Here is a 26,294-nt window from a genome sequence, read left to right on the forward strand (position 1 = left end):
AGGCTCGCTTTAAAAGAATTATTATGTAGTGTTTATTGGCATCCAGGCTTTCTCCCCTTAAATTGTTCAGCATCCTGTAGATTGGAATTTTGATTTCTTGGAATGAGAGACAACATCTATTCAATGCTTTAGTCTGCATTGCATATTAAAGTGCATTGTGTGTGAAATAAGAAATTCAGCAAATCAATCCTACTCTTTCTGAAAACTTTACTCTTTTGCCCTAGCTCAAATGTTGAAGCAAGGAGTTCAGTTTTGGTGTGCAGTGAGAAGTTAGAAGCTGCTAATGTTAGTGAAGCATAAGCTGACAGGCAGTAATCATTTGGACCTTGTGGAATTTGGGAGAGGTGATTCTCCTACTGTTTTCATCTTCTTCTGTTCCTGTTTGAAGTTCCCATTTGACTATACCCCACTGAATTATTTGCTTTATTGTGACCAACAGAAAAGTATAATGTGGTCAAAACAAGTCAACTTGGTGTGACAAAAGCAAAATGCTGTGTAGCAAACTTATTAGCCTCCATTGAGGTTGTAACTATTGGGATATATTCTGGACTGCCAGTCAAGGAAGAACATGTGGATTTCCAAATGTTATTTGTTTGTATTCCACATGTAAGATTCAGAAGCAATATAACAGTTCACAGAGTTTTTTCTTGAACAAAAAATATCCCAACAGACTTGTCAACTAGGGCCCAGATATTCTGATGGCCAGAATCATTGGAGCAAAATACAATGGAGTTGCGAATCAGGAACATGGAGAACCCAGAGATGACTGACTCTGACTGTAGGATTTGCCCAGAAATTGAACTTCCAATAGGCAATCTCCCGAATCCTCTGAAAAAAAAAATACATTCAAGTAAAAGAATTCTGAGACCGTTAAAAGTGCAAGGACTAAAACCTGAATCTAACTCCTGGATAAATATTCATCTAACCCCAAACCTTACCACTGAAGTCCCCAGCTACACACTTCTGTCCCTGACCCTGACGCCCTCGGGACTCCTGACAACCACTCCCTTACCAGACCCGACTTCCATTCCCCACCTCAGCCTATACTTGCCAGACACGGCACCTGGACCCGACACTACCTGCACTGCTTCCATTGCCAAGTCTGACCTCACCTGGATACAACCAGCTTGACCCTGTTCTTGATTCAAAAGACCCTTTTCCTATCAACCTGAGACTGCCTCCATACCCTGCTCTTGACAAACATGACTTCTTGCTTAGTACCCCTCACTGGACCAGACAAACATCCAGCTGTTTGATGCAGCACAGATCCTCAGGCTGAACATTGGAACATTCATAGTAGCAGCGACTGGTCCTGGTAGAGTTACTGAAATTTGAGAACTGCTAACCTCTCTCTGGCAGCTTGTGTGGAGGGCATTTCCAAACCTAAGACTTTGGTGACATGGAAGGTCCAAGTTGGCCAAGGGCACTTACATCAAAGTGGGCCTTCTCCATAGAAGTGATGAACGATTCACATTGGTTCACCAACTGTTTCTAAGTGTTCACTTGACAGAATGAAATCACTCCATTATGTTTTTGAATTGCTGTTGAGGATTGTTGTTAGTCAATACTGTAAGAAGATGGTATGAGGGATTATAGATTTAGCTAAAGTCCTGTGCTTGTAATACCATAAATCTGGAGAATAAATTCCAAATTTAAGATAACTTGATAATCTGGGCAATTGTGTAATTTATTATTTTACTTTCATGTTGACAGTCTGTGGAAAAAAAAACTGATGCGGAATTTGTATTTTCCTCATGGTTTTTGCCTGTTCTCAATTTATTTTCTGTATAGAATTAAACTGTGGAAACCCTGGTTCAATTCAAAATGGATATTATAAAGCATCAAAATGGACAGTTGGAAGTAATGTTACCTTTCATTGTGACATTGGGTAAGTCTTCAGTATTTAATTCACTGAATAATTTTAGTGTGGCACGATATATTGTAAAGTAGTGTTTAAGACAGTGTTAGATGATCACACATTCATTCAATTTATAATGGAAGCTCTTCATATTAATTGAGTGAGGCTTCCATCCGAACGTTCAGCCTTTAAGTTTACACAACCATTGGTAATGATCAAGATTGGGAATGCTAATTCTGGAATACAGATTTTAGTGCAAAAATAGAAGTGTTAAATGTGTTAGCGGTAGGAAGATCCATAGGCTCAAACACAAACCAGATGTCCATTAGAGCTTTTTGACAAATTTGTTAACTTACATTAGAAGTCAGCATGACAGTGAATAAGTATTTACCTGGAATTAGAATTAGTTTGTATTGTCACTTGTAGTGAAAAGTGAACAAAGTTGCCATTTTGGGCATCATCTTAGATACCAAGCTGCCTAGGTACAAAATCTTGTGTATAACTTAGAAAAATAAAGAAATAGAGTTAAAAGTTCAGCATTACAGTCCTACTGGAGCAGATAAAAAGTGAAAGAAAAGAAAAAAAATAGATGGTGTAGGCGGGTCCACTCTGAACTTCACCTCAAGGCCGGGAGTCGGTGGTGGGCTTCACCTTGGGACCGGGAGTCCCACAAGTCCACGGTGGTCCTCACTTCAAGTCCATGCTGTCCCAATGTTTTGTATGTGAACTATATATATGAGGTGTTTCTAAAACAGAAACACGACTATATTTAATTCCTCAATGTAGAGCTGGAGGAACATAACATACCAGACAGCATCAGAGGAGCAGAAGGGCTGATATTTCAGGTCGGGACCCTTCTTCGGCATTGTCATGGCTTACTATCTGTACATTTGATTACTGTTTCATTGCTCTGTTAACTTAGTACAATGGTTTGTTGAGCAAATATTTCCTTTCTGAACCACTGAACTCCTAACGTATACTGTCCAGTGACCCATCATTTCAATTAATCTTCATGCCTGATCACGAGTGTCTTACCATTCTTTTCTAGATACAAAATTATTGACAGGGATTATCTACAGTGTACAGCTAATGGTTGGGATGGGGAGGTTCCATCCTGTGAAGGTAAGTTATACTTCTGTCTTTTGTAAAGTGACCGGGTTACATATCCGAAAATAAATGATTGAGGCACTTACAGTGAGTCATCATGGCTCATGCCCAAATTTTCTTCATTGCCCTATATTAATTTGACATCTTCTAGCTTTAAATTCTTTCTTTCAATCAGATAAAAAAATGTTCATTGGTTTTTGATTCACATTGCATGTGGAAAGAACAGGGTAGGTATATTGAGAAATGACCAGTTACCAAATCATTCCTACTCCTTCCAGAAGAATATATTTTTCTACCTGAGCACCATGTTAATTTGGAGCAAAGAACTGAGTTTCGGTGGGTGATAGAAAGTTTAAGAGATGCGCCTTTTAAGTGAATTTTGAAATTAATAGTTTGGGCCCATGGAACTTGAAGGCACAGGATGCAACACAGGATGCATGCTAATTATCCATGCTTTAGTTGAACAGAGGGTAGGGGTCTGAATTGTCAATCCCTTGTCTTGTGTCAGTTACTTGAGGATTGCTGTGAACACATCTGGGATTTGCCAACAGACGAGTCAGTGGATTGTTGGCTGTGTCTAAAGAAAGCTGGGAACTGCCGTCAGCTAGGTGGTGATCAATGCTGTTAGCCAGTCCTATGGATTCTCAGTTGTGGGACTGAAAGATTTCATTGGTCTAGTGTGAGGAGTGGCATCTGCTGTTGGGTGGTGGGGACAATGCAGATGCTACAAGGTTGTGAGTTGAACCAGTTGGAGGAATTATCCTTGAGCCCACCAGATGTTAGTTGCGCCACTCGGATTGAATGGGATGCAAGTGGTACTCCCTTGACTGTTCAAGGCAGCCCAGAAAATATTTCAATCTTGTCCTGGTGTTTCCTCATGCTCAGTCACGTAGTACTCAATCATGGGATCCAGTGTAAGGAAGGGACCTCACTGAAGACCATTTTAAAGCCTTTTCTTGTGACTTACTGCACACAGTTATCCCCATCCTAAACCACATTCACATCACTGAGGTCCTACGATTCAGTGGAGGTCCTTTTACTGTGTCCTGGACCCTGAATAGCAACAGCCACCAGTCATGGTATAATTTCTAACAATGGATTGCTGCTTATCACTGGCTCAAGAAGCAGAATTCCAAAAATGTATGATGTTGAATTGGTTTTGAAAATTGGTGCAGGTCCGTTCATAGTGCTGTTGCAAACAGAGACAACAGCTTGTTATTCTGAGGTTTTACATTTCAATGAAATGTTTCAATTTTGTATTGCCGTACCTCTGAAATCTGAAGTCCAAATTTGGGATAACCTGATAATTTTGTGAGTTTTAATATAATGTTCATGTATGTGTTAAATATTTCAGTGAAAAATGCTGTTGTAGAGTTTGGAGTTTTGTTTCTAGCTTTTCTCATTGTGTTTCCTGTGCAGCAATAAGCTGTGGTAACCCTGGAGAGATTCTGAATGGACATTTTACGACTCCAAATGAGACATTTGGAAATAAAGTGTTTTTTTATTGTAACTTTGGGTGAGTATTCAGTCAATAAATTAGTGAAAAGGTTTCATTGAAAGTCTGTTATTTTAATGCCATTATTATGACAAATTCAGACTGCCATCTCTTGTGCATGACATTTCAGACAATGACTGAGCATGTGAAGTGTGATTGATATCCTCCAGTTTAGTGTTGAACTGAGAATTTTTAAAATAATAGCTGTGCTGACCAAAGTCAGGGATGTTACAGCTTACATTGCAATACTAATGCACAGCTTAGAAAAGCTGAATGTATTAATGATCCCCAGATTCATAATCTGAGATCAACACCAGACATCAGAGTATGTTTCAAAATCTCCCCTTCCCCCACTGCATCCCTAAACCAGCCCAGTTCATCCCCTCCCCCCACTGCACCACACAACCAGCCCAGCTCTTCCCCCCCACCCACTGCATCCCAAAACCAGTCCAACCTGTCTCTGCCTCCCTAACCGGTTCTTCCTCTCACCCATCCCTTCCTCCCACCCCAAGCCGCACCCCCAGCTACCTACTAACCTCATCCCACCTCCTTGACCTGTCCGTCTTCCCTGGACTGACCTATCCCCTCCCTACCTCCCCACCTACACCCTCTCCACCTATCTTCTTTACTCTCCATCTTCGGTCCTCCTCCCCCTCTCTCCCTATTTATTCCAGTTCCCTCCCCCCATCCCCCTCTCTGATGAAGGGTCTAGGCCCGAAACGTCAGCTTTTGTGCTCCTGAGATGCTGCTTGGCCTGCTGTGTTCATCCAGCCTCACATTTTATTATCAGAGTATGTTGGTTTTCCAACCATTCAAATTAAGTTGTAAAACAATTGTAAAATGAGCTAGCGGCATCACTACTTCTCCTGTGCACAACAGTTTATGTGGAGTCTGAGCAGTCCCATTTATTTAGCGAAGACACAACTGTTTTGATTATTTCCTTAATTTGCAGACCTAGTCGCATTTTTTAAGATGTTTTGAAGTTTATTATAATTTAAATAGATCTAATTGTCTTTGGACCTTTTTACTTTTGCCAGTGAACAAATATTGCCAAAGTGACCTCCAGTTTATTGACAGAGCTGGCTTGATTTTCTTTTCTTAGATACAAGATAGTGGGTAGTGCTTATCGGCAGTGTACAGCTGAGGGTTGGGATGGTGATGCCCCATCCTGTGAATGTAAGTTATGTTTCCATCTTTTTTAAGAGACTGATTTGCTGATCATTGCAATGTGATTGGCCTGCTTCCAATGAATTATTGTGTAGTATTTATGGAATCCAAACTTTCTTCCCTTAGGTAGTTTGGCACCCTGTAGTTTAGAATTCTGATTTCCTGGCATGGGAGAAAACATGCTTTAATTCACATTGCATATTAATGTACATAGTGTGTGAAATGAAAAATGACCATTCAGCAAATTAATCCTACTCCTTCTGAAGACTTTTTTTCCCTTGTGCAAATGATGGCCTTGGATCAAGGAATTGAGTTTTGGTGTGCAAAAAGAAATTAGCAGCTGCTAATGTTAGTGGAACTCAAGCTGACAGGCAGTTGTAATAGAGTCATAGATCTGCACAGCATGGAAATAGATGCTTTGGTCCAACCCTTCCATGTCAACCAGATATCCTTGATAAATCTTATTCCATTGCCAGCATTTGGCCCATATCCCTCTAAACCTTTCCTAATCTTATACCCAGCTAGATGCTATTTAAATGATATGATTGTTCCAGCTTTCACCACTTCTTCTGGAAGCTCATTCCATACACATACGACTCTTTGTGTGAAAAAGCTGCCCCTTAGGTTCCTTTTATATCTTTCCCCTCTCACATTAAACCTATGCCCTCTAGTTTTGGACTCCCTCATCCCCAGGAAAAGACCTTAGTTATCCACCCTATCTATGCCTGTTGTGATTTTATAAACTTCTATAAGGTCACCCATCAGCCCCAGATGCTCCAGGGAAAATAGCCACAGCCTATTCAGCCTCTCCCTAAAGCTCAAACCCTCCAATCGTGGCAACATCCTTGTAAATCTTTTCTGAACACTTTCAAGTTTCACAACATGCTTCCTATAGCAAGGAGACCACAATTGAATACAATATTCCAAAAGTGGCCTAAGCAATATCCTGTATAGCTGCAACGCTACCTGCCAACTCCTTTACTCCATATAGTGATCAATAAAGGCAAGTATACTAAACACCTTCTTCACGATCCAGTCTGCCTGTGCTCTAACATCTCTTCATTCAGCAACACTCCCCAGGACCTTACCATTAAATGTATAAGTCCTGCCCTGATTTGCCTTTCCAAAATGCAGCACCTCACATTTATCCAAATTAAACTGCAGTTGCCACTCCTCAGCCCATTGGCCCATCAGATCAAGGCCCTGTTGGACTTGAAGGTAGCCTTCTTCGCTGTCTGCTACACTCTAATTTTGGTATCATCTGCAAACTTAGCAAACATATCTCCTATGTTCACATCCAAATCATTGGGTTGGAGGGTTTGAAGAATGAAAAGCAATGGACTCGGCACCGATCCTTGTGGCACACAGCTGGACAGTCTGAAAAGAAAACCCCCTCCACCACCCTCTATGTTCTATTTTCAAGCCAGTTCTGTATCCAATTGGCTGATTCTGTCTGTGTCCCATGTGATCAGTCTACCATGAGGAACTTCGTGGAACACCTTACTGAAGTTCATATAGATCGTGTCTACTGTTGTGCCCTCATCAATTCTCTTCATTTAATTCTTCAAAATTTCAATCAAGCTAGTGAGACACAATTTCTTATGCACAACTCCTTGTTAACTATCCCTAATCAGTCTTGCCTTCCCAAATACATGTAAACCCTGTCCCTCAGGATCCCTTCTAACAACTTGCCCACTGCAGATATCAGGCTTACCAGCCTATAGTCCCCTGGCTTTTCCTTACCACCTTTCTTAAAGAGTGGCACCATGTTAGTCAACCACCAGTCTTATGGCACCTCACCTGTGGCAATTGATGATACAAATACTTGTTTGAACCATGGGGAATTCAGGGGAAGCAAGTGGAAGCCAAAGACAAATTGTATTCAATTTTCCTAGTCTATTTTCTTTGTCATCCATTGTAGTTTAAATATCCGAACGTGACCTTACCCAACTGAATTAGTTGCCTTGTTACTACCAATGGGAAAGTTGCAAAATTGATATTTGAGTGAAAATAATAGATTTTGTGGTGACAACAAAAACAAATGGTGTACGGTTTGGTGGTTCTCGTGCTGAGGAAAAACAGGTAATGCTATGTAAGCGGAAGTAAGTGATCTTCGAGATGGGCAAGAATCTTTGAAGATATTTCCTCATTTTTGTGATGCCATATCCTTGATATAATGGAGACTATTGAATTAACAGTTTTGAATATATTTGGTAATGTTGCACTAGTTTTCAGTGACAAATGGACATGGACACAAGTAAAGTTCTGCTTTTCCATGTTTCCTTGTCTGACATCATTAAGTGAAGATTGATGCTGATCACTACTAGAGCTATTGAAGCAAAGGGACCTGTTATTCTGAGGCATTCTGGACTCAGCAGAAGTCCTCCAGTTGTGTTCTAATTTTGAAGAGTGAAGTATTAAATTGGAGTAACTAATTCACAGATAATAAGCATGAAAATGAATAGCTACAACAAAACCTGTTTTGTAGTTATTCATCTTCATGCTTGATATATGTGAGTTGAAATGAAAGAGGCTGTAGGAGATTTTGAAGGTTTGTTACATTTCTATCTGTCCTCATTTCTCATTGAGCAGCAATAACCTGTGGTAACCCTGGCGAGATATTGCACGGATATTATAATGCACCAAATAAGACAGTTGGAAGCAAAGTTACTTTTTATTGTGATGTTGGGTGAGTATTCTGTATATGTATATTATTGATGAACTATATTATTTCAATGTTATGTTGAAGATAATTTAGATGCCTGACATTTGTTGTTCATCACATTTATGATCACTTCGCTTTGTTATCAGACAGTAAGCCTGATTCTTTCTTCGTGTGATTGACATAGTTTTGGAAAGAAATTTAAAATGTGATGTGACTTGGCAAACATTTGACAGTAGAGTTTAATTTGGTAAAATGTTTGCCTTTAGACTGCTTGGTTCTTTTTAAGAAAGCTTCTTCATATATTTTAGTAGGCTTTTTTCCTTGGGACCTTGGAATTCATACCTGTTCAGCACACTGTAATACTTAGCCAATTTTCCAAATGATCTTTGATAATGAGTGATTTTGTTTTTCTAGATACACAATGCTGGGCAACAGTCATCGGAAATGTACAACTGAGGGCTGGGATGGTGAAGTTCCATTCTGTGAACGTAAGCTCTATTCCATTCTTTAGTAAAGTGACAAACTGGTCTTCTCTGCTGACTGACCAAGCCACTCTCAATACAGTGTTGGGGCTTTGATTCAATTCCATGTTTTCTTCCATATATTTGTCCATCGTTGAGTTATGTCATGGTGGAATAGGAAGACACAGCTAATGAATGATTTCATTAAACAGTGCATGTTAGAAAAAAAACTTAAGCGTGATTTCAGAAATGGCCATTCATCAAAGCAGTCTTTTATTGTTAGAAAATTTAGTGGTCTGCCCTCATTGCAAACAATAATGTTGAAGCATAGAGCAGGATCTTGATGTAGGCTTTGTTGTTTGGGAGGACTTTAGAGTAACTGACAAGCTCATAAATGGATATTCAGGAAGTGAAAAATGACAGGTAAAGTACAGTCAATGTTAATGGTATATAATGAAATTAGAATCAGACTCCATTTTCCTCCTTTTCCTTTTCCATTTTATGATATAGCAAGATTAGTATTTGCATCTTATAGATTAAGTTGTGTTTGTTCAGCACATGTTTTTGATTAAGCCCGAGTGAAAGTAATAATTGTAGAGGAGTTGGCAAAAACAGACTTGTGGACTTTTGTGGTATTGGTGCTGAGGTGGAGTAAAGAAAGCTATAGAAGTAACAGTAAGTGGTTTTTGAGATTGCAAAGCTACCTAAAGCCATTCCCTCACTTTGGTGTTCTCTCATTTCCATCTTAGTTAATCACTGAGGATCAAATGTGACTTGCTTCCATTCTAGTTTGGTAGGTTCTAAGATAGCTATTAAGATCAATGTGTGATTTGCAAATTCTGCCACATTTGGAGTGGGTGCTGTTTGGATGATTGGGTAGATGGGTTGTTGGGGAGTTATGTACTTTCACCAGAAGCCTCAACATTGCATCTGTGTGTTTCTGATGGAGACTTTCTATGTTTAGTGTTTACCCAAATGAATCTTCTCCATTTGTGGAGTCGCAATATAAGGACACCCCAGAGTAGAAGTAATGTTGATCTCTTCTGAGATTCTTTGAGGCCAGTCTTAAAACATGTCTGTTGTCCACCTGAGAGACTCCTGTCATGAATGAATTTCAAGGAGACCAGTTGCTCCAGGAGTGGTACCAGAATGACATGTCCTGCCCAGCAACTGTGTGATTTCTTAGGTTTTGGAGTAGATTTGTAGCTCGGGTTGTGGGTTTTGAGGTTTTTTGGCTCGCCAATCTGATTTGTTGTTCCGCAGGAGTTTTGTTACCATGCTGGGTAACATCCACAGTGCAGCCTCCGATGAAATGTCGGTGTGTATTCCTGCCTGGTTTTTAAACTCTGGAGTCCTAGGAATAGCATTCCTAGAAACCTGGCGCTCCACAAAAAAGCCATTAATAAACACACAGAACTCGAGCCCATATACACTCCACTATATAGTCAGCCAATCCTGCTCAACGGTCACCAGAGTTTAAAAACCAGGCGGGAAAAAACACCGATGCTTCACTGGAGGCTGCACTGATGATGTTACCCAGCATGGTAACAAAATGTCTGTGGAACAACAAACCAGCTTGGTGAGCCAACCAACTTCAATTGTGTGATTATCACCTAGATATTGGGCAAGCTCCAACTCCCATAGAGTTTAATACTACATTCTGCTGACCATTTTGAAAAATTATGGAAATTGGATTCTAAAGTTCACGTAATTTGCGACATTAAATAATTGTGTCATTGCATAATATCTTTCATGTGCGATATGTAATTGCAATGACAGAACTGTTGAAGATGTTGGAGTTTTGTGAAATGTCTACCTTTTCTCTTTTCAATTTCTGTGTAGCAATAAACTGTGGTAACCCTGGTGAAATTCTGAATGGATATTACACAGCATCAAATGGCACATTTGGAAATAAAGTGACCTTTTATTGTGATGTTGGGTGAGTAATTGCTCTGTGAATTGTTGAATAATCTTGCTGAAATGTTGCTATCATAGTGTATAATTGCACAATTACTTGTGATAATACTATTTTTCAATGGCATTTCTGATAAATGTTTTCCCACATATAATGACACTCTCAATTCAATGCTGAGCAGGATATTTGTTTTAAAAAGTCTTTATGCACGTCAAGTTCAGGGATGTTACTGCATGGGTTTGAAATATCTATAGACACAACGTTAAATATGTTGGTGATGCCTAGACCCATATACTTGGATCAACACGGGATGACTTTACCTGTTGTATCCCTCAAAATGCTTGCCTTATATTATAATTAGTGCCATGGTGAGCTGGCACATCAGTGTTCCTCCTGTAATTTGTATTTTAAATGAAGTCTGATCAGCATTGTATTTTAGCTATGGTGTAATACCATTTGATTCATTTTTCTGCTAAGCTATTCTCACATTGCCGTTTACTATCTCACATTGTTGACAGGTGAATATAAGGTTATTCTCTGGACTATTAGTTAAGCTTATCTGGTCTGCAAATTTACAACTTTCCAAATTACCGTTCAGGGCATTGATACGAAGGGATTAATTTTCTTCTCTTTTTCCTAGATACAAGATGGTGGGCAGAGATTATCAACAATGTACAGCTGAGGGATGGCTCGGGGATGTTCCATCTTGTGAACGTAAGTTAGATTTCCCTCTTTTGTAAAGTGCCATTCTTGTCTGTACCAATTGATTGAGCTGCTGTGAATGAATTATCCTGTAATGTTGGTTGACATCAAAGTTTCTCCTCTCCAGCATTCTGCCATCCTCTGCCTTGCACTAGTTCCATTTTCAGTGACCCTTTCCCTAATCTTATCTTCTGTGTTTGCCAAGCAGCAGAGATGTCTTTCCTTGGACTTGAAGCATTAATATCAGCAGCCACCATTCATACTGACATGAGCCAGTATGTGTAGCTAACATTGGAGAGCCACCTCTGGCTTTGATAGCATGAAAGGCCTACATTGACAACCATTGGCCTTAAATCAAACTGGGCTTTCTGCATATGGATGTGACGTGGCATTCCCTTTGGTTCATCCAATGTTGTTGAGGACCTCTTTCCTAGGAGTTAATCTGACCAGAGATAATGGGAACTGCAGATGCTGGAGAATTCCAAGATAATAAAATGTGAGGCTGGATGAACACAGCAGGCCAAGCAGCATCTCAGGAGCACAAAAGCTGACGTTTCGGGCCTAGACCCTTCATCAGAGACTCTTGGCCTGCTGCTTGGCCTGCTGTGTTCATCCAGCCTCACATTTTATTATCTTGTTAATCTAACCATGTTGTTTTTGGATTTCTTGTCACAATTCAGGATGTACAATACTGAGACCGGTTTCAGTGAAGAATAGAGGATTTAGAGAGAATCTTGCATTTCAAGTACCATAATTTTAGAAAATGAATTCCAAATTTACAGAATCATCAATCTCTGCAATTGCGTGCTATTACATCTTCATGAAAAATATCTATTAATCACAATGAAACATTGTTTAGGGGCTCTGGGTTCTTGTAAGATTTCAAATTTTATTTCCTTTATAGCATTAAACTGTGGTAACCCCGGTTCAATTCCGAATGGATATTATAAAGCACCAAATTGGACAGTTGGAAGTAATGTTACCTTTTATTGTGACATTGGGTGAGTATTCAAAATATAAATGATAGAATAATTTTAATTATGGACCCCATTACTTTAATGTTGTGATTTTATATTTCAAATGATCACACCTTCATCATTTTTCTGATGAAATCTTTTCATGTTAACAGTGAGGGAGGCTTTCATCTATAGTGCCATTCAACCAGCGATTGAGAAAAACAGGTCATTATACTGACATAGGCACAGGACAGTAGTTGTGTAACAGTAATATGAATGCAACAACAGAATCTATAATCTGAGGTCAACAATGGTGTTTATGTCTGCTGGATCTTCAAAAGTTTTAAATTATATCAGATGTCAATGCAAAAGTGAACTTTCTGGATGTGAGTTTGCTCACTGAGCTGGTAGGTTAGTTTTCAGACATATCGTCACCATTCTAGGTAACATCATCAGTGAGCCTCCGACGAAGCGCTGGTGTTATGTCCCGCTTTCTATTTATCTGGTTAGGTTTCCTTGGGTTGGTGATGTCATTTCCTGCGTTGGTGATGTTATTTCCTGTTCTTTTTCTCAGAGGATGGTAGATTGATTTGGAGCCAATGTGTTTGTTGATGGAGTTCCGGTTGGAATGCCACGCTTCTAGGAATTCTCGTGCGTGTCTCTGTTTGGCTTGTCCTAGGATGGATGTGTTGTCCCAATCAAAGTGGTGTCCTTCCTCATCTGTATTTAAGGATACGAGTGATTGTGGGTCATGTCGTTTTGTGGCTAGTTGATGTTCATGTTCGCTGGTGGCTAGCTTTCTGCCTGTTTGTCCAATGTAGTGTTTGTCACAGTTCTTGCAAGGTATTTTGTAGATGGCATTCATTTTATTTGTTGTCTGTATAGGGTCTTTTAAGTTCATTAGCTGCTGTTTTAGTGTGTTGGTGGGTTTGTGGGCTACCCTGATACCAAGACGTCCGAGTAGTCTGGCAGTCATTTCTAAGATGTCTTTGCTGTCGGGGAGAGTGGTTATGATTAGTGGGCACGTTTTGTCTGTTTGTTTGGGTTTGTTGCTGAGAAATCGGCGGACTGTGTTCATTGGGTACCCATTCTTTTTGAATACGCTGTATGGGTGATTTTCTTCTCCTCTTCGTAGTTCCTCTGTGGTGCACACTGCAGCACAACCTGAGCTACAAATCTTCTCAAAACTCGCTAAAAGTGAACTTTATTCCCCAATATTTCTCCTGGGCTCTGTACTTGATATTGTGTCCAAAGAGCAATTTTAGTTTACAGTACACTGTAACAGCATTTCATTCATTTTGAATATTTTGCATTTGCTTTTATATTGTTTTCATAATTAGATTTTTAATAAATTTTTCCACTGCAAATTTTTTTGCCTTGTCAGCACACCTGGCACACTTTTTCAGTGAACCTTCATGTCTGTTTCTATGTAGGTACAAAATCATTGGCAGAGCTTATCGACAATGTACAGCTGAAGGTTGGGATGGCAAGGTTCCATCCTGTGAACGTAAGTGATATTTCCCTGTTTTTTGAAGTAACTGACTTGCATGTCTGTAAACATGACTGAGCCACTTTCAATGAATTATTGTATCGTGATGGTGTACAGGCAAGTTTTGGACCCAGCATCCAACGCTATAAATAGACCCTAGACTGGGTCATTGAATATCAATGGCATCAGCCCCTATTACACCTGGTGATGGGCTGACAATGGAATGTTGCCAGCCTATATCATGTGTGGGTGGTTTGTTACCATTTTGATTTAGGATTGCTGAAGATGACTGAAGCATGTCAATGTATTGTTGTTTTGTAGACAGACATGAACATCAACTAGTGAGGTTTAGCAGATTAGGAGAAAGTCTTGCCTCTGTGTTGCTAGAATAATGAAAACCGAATTCTTGATTATTCAGGCAATTTAATTGTATTTATCTTGATGTTTTGTATTGCATGAAAGAAATTCTTGGAGTTTTTTGTGTTCTGTAACACTTCTATTCATCATTGTAATTTCTGTGCAGCAATAACCTGTGGTCACCCTGGAGACATTCTAAATGGGCATTATGAGTATCTAAATGAGACAGATGCAAATAAAGTTGTTTTTTACTGTGACTTTGGGTGAGTAGTCAGTAAATAAATTACTGAACAGATTTTGATGATGGACGGTGTTGTTTCAATGCTGTGATTGAGACAACTTCGGACAGCCATTTCTCATACACAGTATTTTTGATGATGGCTCTGGATGAGAGCTCTGATTCTAGATAGAGTCTAGTATAGTGCTGAACAAATTAACCTCAAAAGAAATCTACATACTTATGATGTTTCAATGTTGTTGCTGCGTTGCGGTATTAATGCAAAATGTAAGTGCTGAATATATTAATCAGAAGTCACATGAGACCAGGTTGTAGTCCAACAGGTTGATTTCAAATCACAAGCTTTCAGACTGGGCTTCACCTGATGAAGGAGCAGCGCTCCAAAAGCTTGTGATTCCAAATAACCCTGTTGGCCTATAACCCGGTGTCATGTAACTTCTGACTTAGCCCTCTCCAGTCCAACGCCAGTATGTCCACACCCTGAATATATTGATGATCCCTATTAATCTGAGATTAGCACTGGAAATTTGTGGCTGCTAATTCCTATTAAGTGCTGACCTTTGTAGTGTAAATTAAGTCTAAATAGGGATAGATACATGAATATAATTTATATCTGGTCAGAACACAAATTTCTTTTATCCTTTTTTGTTAGATACTTCATGAATCTGCAGACCTAGTCCCATATTTTATATTTTATGAAGTTATTGCTATTTTGACAGACTAATTTTCCTTTGGCCATTTGGATTTCTAATCTGGTCAGAGTATTAGCACTGTCGAAGGAAAGTTACTAGTACAAGTGGTTTATTTCTTGTTTTCTAGATACAAGATGGTGGGTAGAGCTTATCAACAATGTACAGCTGAGGGATGGGTTGGTGACGCTCCATCCTGTGAAAGTAAGTTATGTTTCACTGTTTTGTGAAGTGACTGATATGCTGTTCAATGTCAGACGATTAGTTGACTTCACTTCATTGCCCTCCAGTGTTGTTCGAAACGCAGGTTGTCTGCCTGATAATATTTTGACATTGTCCAGCTTGGAATTTTGATTTCTTGTATTGGGAGGAAACAAGTATTGAAAGCTTTAACCAACATTGCATTTTAAAGGAACATAATATGTAAAATGAGAAATGGCCTTTCATTGAATCAACCATGCTCTGTCCCGAGAATTTTACTCACACACCCGAATTCAGTTAGTAGTATTGGAACAAGGACGTGGGTTTTGATGATGGATGAGATCCATTTGAGTTCATAATATTGCTGGAGCTTGAATTGATGTCAAGTGATATTTATGTTGTGGGAGATCCATGGGAAGGAAGTAGAAGATAAAAGAAAAAGTTGAGTTGATGTTAATAATCTGTGTTTTAATAATTCCCCAAATCCCTTCTCTTCCACTTCCATTCTCCCTTAACAATGCTAATATGTGGGCAGCACGATGGCTCAGTGGTTAGCATTGCTGCCTCACAGTGCCAGGGACCCAAGATCGATTCCACCGTAAGGCGACTGTCTGCTTGGAGTTTGCATATTCTCCCCCTGTCTCTGTGGGTTTCTGTCGGGTAGTTTAGTTTCCTCCCACAGTCCAAAGATGTGGAGGTTAGGTGGATTGGCCATAGTGTCCAGGGTTCAGTGTGTTAGCAATGGGCAATGCAGGGATAAGGCAGAGGCACGAGTCTTGGTGGGATGCTGTTCAGAGGGTCAGTGTGGACTTATTGGGCTGAATGGGCTGCTTCCGCGCTGTGGGGATTCTGTGAATTCCATAGTCATACCTGGCACATTTAATTGTGTTAGTGTTCTGATATTGTTGCTTTAGTTGATGCTTGAGTGAAAGAAGTAGATGTTGATGAAGTGACAAAAATGGTGAATGATAGTGGTTGTTGGTGCTGAGGGAAAACAGATAATGCTGTGGAAATGCATACCCATGATCTTTCAGGTGAATAAGAGAGATATGAGTCTGAATCACACTTCAAAAAATGAGAGGGAGAAAACAGTGAACTATGAGCCAGTTAGTCTCTCATGTGTCATTGGGAGAACGCTATAAATTTTCAGAACTCAGAATTTAAGAATTTTTAAGAAAATTTCAACAATACACAGAGCTATAATAATGATCAAAACAAGTCAACATGGTTTTCAAGAAGGAAATCCTGTGTGGCAAATCTGTTAGTATTCATTGATAGTGTAACTACTGGGGGAGGTACTGAACTGCCAGTCAATAATAGGTATGTGGATTTTCAAAAGGTATTTGTTAGTGAGCCAGGCAAAAGATTCGTAAGCAAGATAATGGCTCATGGAGCTGTTTCTCCCCCAAAACAATTTCTCACAGACTTGTCAATTGAGGTCCAGGATATTCAGATGACATGAATCATTGGAGAAATGTGCACTGGACTTGCAAAGTGGGAACATGGGGAATCCCAGAGTCTGGTGCCTCCGTGGAATTTACCCTGAAATTGAATTTTCGATGAGTGACTTTCTTATATCTGGAAGCCTGTAAAAGAATGCATTCTTGTTATAGAACTCTGAGAACGCTGCCTTAACTAAACATAATCACTACCCAGGAGAACTGAGGATTAAAATCCAAGTCTACTGGCTGGATAACTAATCATCTAAACCCCAGAACTTGACACTGACACCCCAAACTACAGTCCTCTGTCCTCTATGCCGACAACACCATCAGTACTCCTGACAATTGGCCCATGTCTGGCCAGGACCTCCACCCTCACCTCAGCCTGACCTTGTCAGACATGGCATACTGGAGCCAACACTGCCCACACTGCTTCCATTGAATAACATGACTTCTTTTGGACTAATCAGCTGGACTCCTGTCCTCCACCCAAAAGCCCCTCGTCCAATAACCCGAGACCACCTCTCTACTCCATACCAACAAACATGAATGCTGGCCTAATGCCTCTGGAAGATAACAAGAACTGCAGATGCTGGAGTCAGAGTCAGTAGTGTGGAGCTGGAGGAACACAGTAGTTCAGGCAGCTTTAGAAGAGTAGGACTGATGAAGAGTCTCGGCCCGAAATGTTAACTTTCCTGCTCCTCTGATGCTGTCTGATCTGCCGTGTTCCTCCACACTGTATTGGGCCTGATGCCTCTCCCCAGACCAGACAAACATCTACCAAAGGCTCAAACTCGACACCCTAAGTGGTGATTTGACACCCCTGGAGGGGCCGTGTTGGTGAGGCAACGTTGTTCACCGTCGAGATGCTATGGTTAGGTGAACTTCACATTGACCAATGAAATGCCAGCAGTAGGATAATGAATTAGCACACACAATGTTCAGGCTTTAAAACATTATGGAAGATGCTATCTACTACCATGATAAGGGTACATAGAGCAGAGCACGAATGTTTTTTATTTTCAAATTTTGTTTGTAAAGGGACTCTTAAATATCTTTGGTCCTCCATGGCTGCTAGTCCCAAACATTTAACTAGTTCGTAGATACCTGACATCGGCTGGAATTTAATGAATCTCACACCAGAGTGTGGAAATGGGTGTGGACATTATACCCACATCTTCTCCAGTGACCCCTCCCTACTCCAGACACCTGTGCTCTTCGAGCCAGCATAGATCTTCAGTCTGGCAGATGGAGTTCAATCCAGGCAAATGCAAGGCAATGCATTTTGGAAGATCCAATTCAAGGGTGAATTATACAGTAAATGGAAAAGCCCAGGGAAAAATTGATGCACAGAGAAATCTGGGTATTCAGGTCCATTGTAACCTGGAGGTGGCAACGCAGGTCGATAGAGTGGTCAAGAAGACGTACAGCATGCTTTCATTCATCAGACGGGGTATTGAGTCCAAAAGTTGGCAGGTCATGTTACAGTTGTATAGGACTTTGGTTCAACCACATTTGGAATATTGCATACAGTTCTGGTCGCCACATTACCAAAAGGATGTGGATGCTTTGGAGAGGGTGCAGAGGAGGTTCACCAGGATGTTGCCTGGCATGGAGGGCACTAACTATGAAGAGAGGTTGAGTAGATTAGGATTATTTACACTAGAAAGACGGAGGTTGATGGGGGACCTGATTGCGGTCTACAAAATCATGAGAGGTATTGACAGCGTGGAGAGCAAGAGACATTTTCCCAGTGTTGGGGACTCATTTACTAGGGATCATGATTTCAAGGTGAGAGGGGAAAAGATTAAGGGAGATATGCGTGGAAAGTTCTTTACGCAGAGGTTGGTGGGTGCCTGGAATGTGTTGCCAGCGGAGGTGGTAGAGGCGGGCACAATAGCATCATTTAAGATGTATCTAGACAGATACATGAATGGGCAGGGAGCAGAGGGATATAGATCCTTGGAAAATAGGCGACAGGTTTAGATAGAGGATCTGGATCAGTGCAGGCTAGGAGGGTCTAAGGGCCAGTTCCTGTCCTGTAATTTTCTTTGTCCTTTTGTCTTTTGTTTTGGTTGCACGGAAGGCCCAAGTTGGCCAAGGGGCAACTAATATCAAATTAGCCTTGTGTATGGAAGTGATGAGGGATTCTCAACAGTTCACCAACTGATGTTGAGGTTGAAATCAGTCTACTATGTCCTTGAATTGCTGTTGAGGATTGTTGTTGGGCAATATGCTGCTAAATTGGTGAGACAGATTACTTATGCACAAACGGAGATTGGAAGTTGATTAAATTGGAGATCAAACTTCAAATTTGACATGACTTGATCTGTGCAATTGTGGAGTAGTATATTTCATCTTCAAATTAAAGCTCTGTGAATTGCAATGAAAAAGATTTGATGGGTAATTTAGAATTTTCTGATATTTCTATCTTGCTCATGTTATTTTCTGTACAGCAATTGACTGTGGAAATCCTGGTTCAATTCTGAATGGATATTATAAAGCATCAAAATGGACAGTTGGAAATAACGTTACCTTTTATTGTGACATTGGGTAAGTCTTCAGTATGTAACTCACTGAATATTTTTAGTGAAACACTAGATTATTGTAAAGTAATGATTACAGGCTTTCTCTCAAAAGTCCACCCCGATGGTGGCTTCTGTTTTATAGGGAAATTTGTTGGCTCAGAAGCTAATAAGCTCAGAGCCAATAAGAAACCGTTTTACATTTGATTAATTGTTTGAAAAGAAGAGGACATCATCCAAAATGAAGCTATTGCACAGGGTAAAAAAGACAATTTAAATCAGATTAAAGGGAACAAAGCGAAATCAACTGTGAAGAAAAACTGGCAAATGAGACTGGATACAATGACTGCAGCAACAATAAAGTGTAAACATCTTGAATGAGTGGGGTTGAGATAGGACCACAGTGGGGACTCAATGGGTCATGGAGGTCATTAAGGCCCCTGACGTGGTTCAAAGCCAAAGTGCCAGTGCTGAAGGATTGGCATGCTGGGCATCTTTTTTTCTTTATTTTTCTAACTTAAGCATAACATATTTTGTAGCTCAGTACCTGAGGTGAACTGTAATTGAAGTACTGTTTGGTGAACTTTTTATTTCTTTGTTTTTCTCATTTATTCCTTAAATCCCGTACCAAGGTACCTTTGTACCTAACTTGGTGCTGTAAGTGGTGACTTTATAAACTTTTCACTGCACTCATGTGAGTACGTGTAACAATAAACCAAATTCTAATTTTTTAAGGTGGTGTTGGATGACCACATGTACATTCCGTTTCTCATATTCACTTTGTGTTAGGCTTCCATTCTGGCATTCATCCATTGAATTAAACAAATCTCATGCTAATAATCAAGATGGAGAATGTTAATGTTGTAACAGGAATATTGATCCAAAAATAGAACTGTTAAATGTGCTATTGGTAGGAAGATCCACGAGCTGAGATATCTCTTGGTGGTGTTTGCACTAAATGTCCAGCTTCTATTTGAAGTCTGAATAATGGCAAATTCTATGGGCCAATGTTTTGCATGTGCACTGTCCAATTATGAGATGTTTTTAAAACTGAAATGCAACAGCATTTGATGACTATTTAATTGTTCTGTTACCCTAGTGCAGTGTTTGATTTATTTTTCTTTGTTGATGGTTGAATAGATTTTAGCTTCATGAATCTCAGGACTCCCACATGTTTTTCCCAGTTACATGGAAGCCCCACTTGGCCAAAGGGCACTTATATGTGAAGTGATGGTCTCGTGGTATTATTATTGGTTGGTTAACCCAGAGTTGTATGGGGATCTGAGTTCAAATCCCATCATGGTAGAGAGTGGAATTTGTATTCAGTTAAAAAATCTGGAGTTTAGAGTCTAATGCTGACCTTGAATCCATTGATCAATGCATAAAACCCATCTGGTTTAGTACTGTCCTTTTAGGGAACGAAATTGCCTGACTTACTTCATCTCGTTCAAATGTGAATCCAGACTCTCAGCAATGTGATCAGTTCTTAACTGCCTTCTCAGCAATTAGGGATGGTCAGGAAATGATAGCCTTATCAGTAGTGCCCTCATCCTGTGAATGAATAAAAAACAGTATCAAATTGGGGCTTCTTCATGGAAGAGATCAGGGACTCACAGTGGTTCACCAACTAATGCTTGGGATTTCATTGACAGAATGAAATCAGCCCGTTGCGTTGTTGAAGTGCTACTTTTTCAACTAATTTTCAAGACTGATAAGAAGAGGCTTACCATTCATTTTTTAGATACAAGATGATCGGCAGAGATTATCGACAATGTACAGTTTATGGCTGGGATGGCAAGGTTCCATCCTGTGAACGTAAGTTTTTTTTTATATATTTCAATTAAGTCACCTCTCAACCTTCTTCTGTCTAATGAAAACAGCCTCAAGTCCCTCAGCCTTTCCTCGTAAGACCTTCCCTCCATACCAGACAACATCCTAGTAAATCTCCTCTGCACCCTTTCCAAAGCTTCCACATCCTCCTTATAATGCGGTGACCAGAACTGTACACAATACTCCAAGTGCGGCTGCACCAGAGTTTTGTGCAGCTTCACCATAACCTCTTGGTTCCGGAACTCGATCCCTCTATTAATAAAAGCTAAAACACTGTATGCCTTCTTAACAGCCCTGTCAACCTGGGTGACAACTTTCAAGGATCTGTGTACATGGATACCGAGATCTCTCTGCTCATCTACACTACTAAGAATCTTACCATTAGCCCTGTACTTTGCCTTCTGGTTACTCCTACCAAAGTGCATCATCTCACACTTGTCTGCATTAAACTCCATTTGCCACCTCTCAGCCCAGCTCTGCAGCTTATCTATGTCTCTCTGCAACCTACAGCATCCTTCGTCACTATCCACAACTCCACTTACCTTAGTGTCATCTGCAAATTTACTAACCCATCCTTCTACGACCTCATCCAGGTCATTTATAAAAATGACAAACAGCAGTGGACCCAACACCGACCCTTGCGGTACACCACTAGTAACTGGTCTCCAGGATGAACATTTCCCATCAACTACCACCCTCTGTCTTCTTTCAGCAAACCAATATCTGATCCAAACTGCTATATCTCCCACAATCCCATTCCTCCGCATTTTGTACAATAGCCTACTGTGGGGGAACTTATCGAACGCCTTGCTGAAACCCATATACACCACATCAACCGCTTTACTCTCATCTACCTGTTTGGTCACCTTCTCATAGAACTCAATAAGGCTTGTGAAGCACGACCTTCCCTTCACAAAACCATGCTGACTATCCCTAATCAATTTATTCCTTTCTAGATGATTATAAATCCTATCCCTTTTCCGACACTTTACCAACTACTGAGGTAAGGCTCACAGGTCTGTAATTACCAGGGTTGTCTCTACTCCCCTTCTTGAACAGGGGAACCACATTTGCTATCCTCCAGTCATCTGGCACTATTCCAGTAGACAATGACGAGTTAAAGATCAATGCCAAAGGCTCGGCGATCTCCTCCCTGGCTTCCCAGAGGATCCTAGGATAAATGCCATCCGGCCCAGGGGACTTATCTATCTTCAACCTCTGTAGGATTTCTAATACCTCTTCCTTGTGAACCTCAATCCCACCTAGTCTAGTAGCCTGTATCTCAGTATTCTCCTCGACAACATTGTCATTTTCTAGAGTGAATACTGTTGAAATATATTCATTTACTGCTTCCCCTATCTCCTCTGACTCCACACACAGCTTACCACTACTATCCTTGATTGGCCCTAATCTTACTTTCGTCATTCTTTTATTCCTTAAATAACTATAGAAAGCCTCATGGTTTACCTTGATCCTATCCGCCAACAACTTCTCATGTCTCCTCCTGGCTCTTCTGAGCTCTCTCTTTAGGTCTTTCCTGGCTCACTCATAGCCGTCAAGCTCCCTAACTGAGCCTTCACATCTCATCCTAACATAAGCCTTCTTCTTCCTCTTGACCAGAGATTCCACCTCCTTCGTAAACCACGGCTCCCGTGCTCTGCAGTTTCCTCCCTGCCTGACAGGTACATACTTATCTAGGACACACAGGAGCTTTTCCTCGAATAAGCTCCACATTTCTAATGTGCCCATCCCCTGCAGTTTCCTTCCCCATCCTATGCCCCCTAAATCTTGCCTAATCTCATCGAAATTGCCTTTCCCCCAGCTATAACTCTTGCCCAGTGGTATACACCTAACCCTTTCCATCACTAAAGTAAACATTACAGAATTGTGATCGCTATCACCAAAGTGCTCACCTACTTCCAAATCCAGCAGCTGGCCGGGCTCATTACCCAGTACCAAATCTAATGTGGCTTCGCCCCTTGTTGGCCTATCTACATACTGTGTCAGGAAGCCCTCCTGCACATACTGGACAAAAACTGACCCATCTATAGTACTCAAACTATAGTGTTCCCAGTCAATATTTGGAAATGTTCTATGTTCTATGTTATATTTCCCTGTTTTGTAAAGTGCCTGGCTTGCATGTAAGTCATCAGACCTCGTGTCCAAATTTTCTTCCTTGCAGCAGTTTGACATCCTCTCACTTAGAATTATTTCTTTGAATAAGAGAAGAACCTCATTCATTGCTTTTTGATTCATATTGCATACGAAAAGAACTTTGCAGGTATAATTAGGATCGACCACTCATCAAATCATTACTACTCCATCCAGAAAAATATAACTTTTCTACCCAAGCCTCATGCTGGTTTGGAGCCAACAGCTTATTTTCAGTGGGTAATGCTAATTTAGGGATGATCATTATAGTTGTATTTTGGAATTAGCAATTTGGGCCTGTGGAAATTTAACTGTGTAGGAAATGATACAAGCCATGTTAATTATGCTAGTTTAAATTATACAGAAGGCAAGGGCCTGAATTGTCACTCTCTTGTATGGTATCAGCCAGATTTGGGTATTGCTGTGGGGCTCTTCTGGGGTTTGGTGTCAGATGAGTCTGTGGATTGCAGTTGGCTGTGTCTGGGGAAAACAGGGATTGCGATCAGCTAGGCCAGAGTTTGGTGCTATCAGCCAGTCCCAGGGATTATCAGTGGTGGCTTTTGGGGATGTCATTGGTCTGTCACATGGAGTGCTTTCTGTTGTGCTGTGGTGAGGAACAAAGCAGAAGGTTATAGGGTTGTTGGTTGAACCACTTGAGTGTAATTATCCCTGAGCCCATCACAGATTCTGAAGAAAGGTCATTGGCCCTAAAATGCTAACTCTGATTTCTCACCACAGATGCTGCCTGCATGCTGAGGTTTTCCAGCAATTTCTGATTTTGTTTACTATCAATTATTAGTTGAGTCTCAGAGGTTGAATGGGATGTCTGTGGCTCTTGCTTGACTTCTGAAGGTAGCCAAGCAAATATTGCACCTTGTTGTGATGCTCCCTCATTGCCAGCCACTCATCACCCAAGCATGGGATCCAGTGTAAGGACTGAACACAATACTCTGGTGACTGAGTCCACACATCCCCCATCCCAAACCCCATTCACATTATTGGTGTCTGAAATAACTGCACAGAGGCCAATATCTCATTACCAAGTCATCCGTTATTTAGTTATGCACAATAGACTGGCTGCGGCTGGCCAGCTAGGAGTCAGCCCCCAGAACAGAGGAGATTCTAATCTTCTGGTTATATTAGTCAACCAGAGCTTTCTGAATTGATTGGGTTTGTTAACTTGGGTCAATGATCTCCTAGTCAATGAGGTCACCCTGGTTCCAATCACTGCATCATCCACCAGCCTCCCCAGGCAACTGCACCCCACTACACCCACTGCCACCACCACTACCCCCTCCCTTTTCCCACCCTAAGTCCGGGGGATAGGCCTGGCCTTTGGCTTGTAGCTTTTTTTGTGATGTTTTTGCTCCAAGCCTGGTTCCTCTGATATGGACTCTGACATGGGCAATGTGTACCATACTGTAGCCCATCTCTTGTGTCCAGAACGCCTTGGGAGTTTCCTCCTCCTCTTCCAGTGGTAATACTATCAAGGCTGCCTCCATCTTGGAGGTTTGAGCAACACTAGACAGAGAGGGAGAACCTACGGTTTCCGACCAGCCTTCTGGCTGTTCTGTGGAGCCAGGTATGTTTTTCTCCTGCTCTGTTTTGTGAGGTTCCAGCTTTCAGGTGATCCACATGTTTGTTCAGGACTGTATCACCTACCCAAACTTTATAATTCCTTACCTTGCATCGTACCCATACATTTCCATGATTCTGGCATCAGACTCTGCCCCCTGAATTAAATTGAGTCGCTTGCTTAGATTCAACATGTGGACAGCTTTGGTGTTCCTGCTGCTGTTTCACACAGTTTCTCCCCCCCTCCCCCCACCCCGACCCACCCACCACCACCCCGCCCCAAGGCCAGGAAATATCGGGTTTAATCTAGTGCACAGCCTTCTCCCCATTAGGAACTCTGCTGGACCTATCCCTGTTGTTCCATGTTGGCTGGTCCTATAATTGAACAGGAACCAGGACAGTTTAGTATCAATTGATGCTGTAGGGTGCTTCTTTGAGCCTGCCTTTAATGTTCGGGCCACTGTTCCTACTCGACCATTGGATGACAGATGGCATGGAGCTGCCCTAATGTGTTGAATACCATTTGACTTAAGGAAAATTCAAATTCCCTGCTGGTGAATGACACCAGATTGTCAAAGACCAATATTCCAGGAGTGCTCGTATTGCACGTGATGCTTGCAGCTTCTCAATTGTCGTCTCTGAGTTTGGTGAACGAACTTGATACATCTCCAACCGCTTTGAATCAGCATCCAGTGGAGTATCTGTCAGCATGAGACTGCTCAGGACATCTGCATTAGCCACTTGGCTTCCTGGATGGTGTTCTAACTTGTACTCAGTGAGAATAAGGGCCCAAAGCTGAAATCTACTAGAAGCCATGGGCAGCACTGCCTGGTCTTCCTTCAGTAGCCATAGCTGGGATTTGTGATCTGATACGATGACAAATTCATGTCCATAAAGGTACTTGTGGAACTTCTTCACACCAAAGATGACAGCCGAACCTTCCTTCTCTATCTGGCCATATTTGGTTTTGGCATCAGCCAAAGTCTGGGAAGTGTACGCCACTGGGTATCCCTCTCCATTGGGCCATCGGTGAGCCAACACTACTCCAAGATCATATGGGGAGGCATCACATCTCAGCACTACCTCTGTCTTTTTGGATCTTACACCTTGTATAGCGATAACAGCTTTTTCACTTTCCCAAAAGCTGCTTCTTGGCTACGTGACCTTTTCCAAGGCTGACTCTTTCTCAATAGCAGGCATAAGGGTGCTAACATGGAAGCCAGATTATGTATGAATTTTCTGTAATAATTCACTAACTCAAGGAAAGACCTAGGCTCCAATACAGATATTGGAACCATGGCTCCTTTGATTGCCCTTACTTTCTCTTCCAATGGGTGTAACCTGGTTTTGTTGACTCCGTAATCCAAGTAGGTCACTTGGAGGGCCTGGGAGACGCATTTTTGTCCCTTCTAAGGCATATGCCCACCTGGGAGAAACGTTTAAGCACTATGTCCAAGTGCTGTATATTGGT

General features: G+C 41.1%; 1 protein-coding gene across 1 annotated transcript in view; it reads left to right on the top strand.

The window, feature by feature from the left end:
- Nucleotides 1–26,294, top strand: part of LOC125462905 (sushi, von Willebrand factor type A, EGF and pentraxin domain-containing protein 1-like) — an 81,550-nt gene that overhangs the window by 3,272 nt on the left and 51,984 nt on the right. The window contains exons 4-17 of the mRNA XM_048553401.2: nucleotides 1,792–1,888; nucleotides 2,907–2,980; nucleotides 4,385–4,481; nucleotides 5,563–5,636; nucleotides 8,220–8,316; nucleotides 8,707–8,780; nucleotides 10,596–10,692; nucleotides 11,309–11,382; nucleotides 12,275–12,371; nucleotides 13,760–13,833; nucleotides 14,339–14,435; nucleotides 15,230–15,303; nucleotides 19,199–19,295; nucleotides 21,009–21,082. Of these exons, the coding sequence (XP_048409358.2) occupies nucleotides 1,792–1,888; nucleotides 2,907–2,980; nucleotides 4,385–4,481; nucleotides 5,563–5,636; nucleotides 8,220–8,316; nucleotides 8,707–8,780; nucleotides 10,596–10,692; nucleotides 11,309–11,382; nucleotides 12,275–12,371; nucleotides 13,760–13,833; nucleotides 14,339–14,435; nucleotides 15,230–15,303; nucleotides 19,199–19,295; nucleotides 21,009–21,082 (1,197 nt within the window). The remainder of the gene's footprint in view (nucleotides 1–1,791; nucleotides 1,889–2,906; nucleotides 2,981–4,384; nucleotides 4,482–5,562; nucleotides 5,637–8,219; nucleotides 8,317–8,706; nucleotides 8,781–10,595; nucleotides 10,693–11,308; nucleotides 11,383–12,274; nucleotides 12,372–13,759; nucleotides 13,834–14,338; nucleotides 14,436–15,229; nucleotides 15,304–19,198; nucleotides 19,296–21,008; nucleotides 21,083–26,294) is intronic.

Source organism: Stegostoma tigrinum, chromosome 21 (genome assembly GCF_030684315.1).
Source record: "Stegostoma tigrinum isolate sSteTig4 chromosome 21, sSteTig4.hap1, whole genome shotgun sequence".
Classification (NCBI taxonomy): Eukaryota; Metazoa; Chordata; class Chondrichthyes; order Orectolobiformes; family Stegostomatidae; genus Stegostoma; species Stegostoma tigrinum.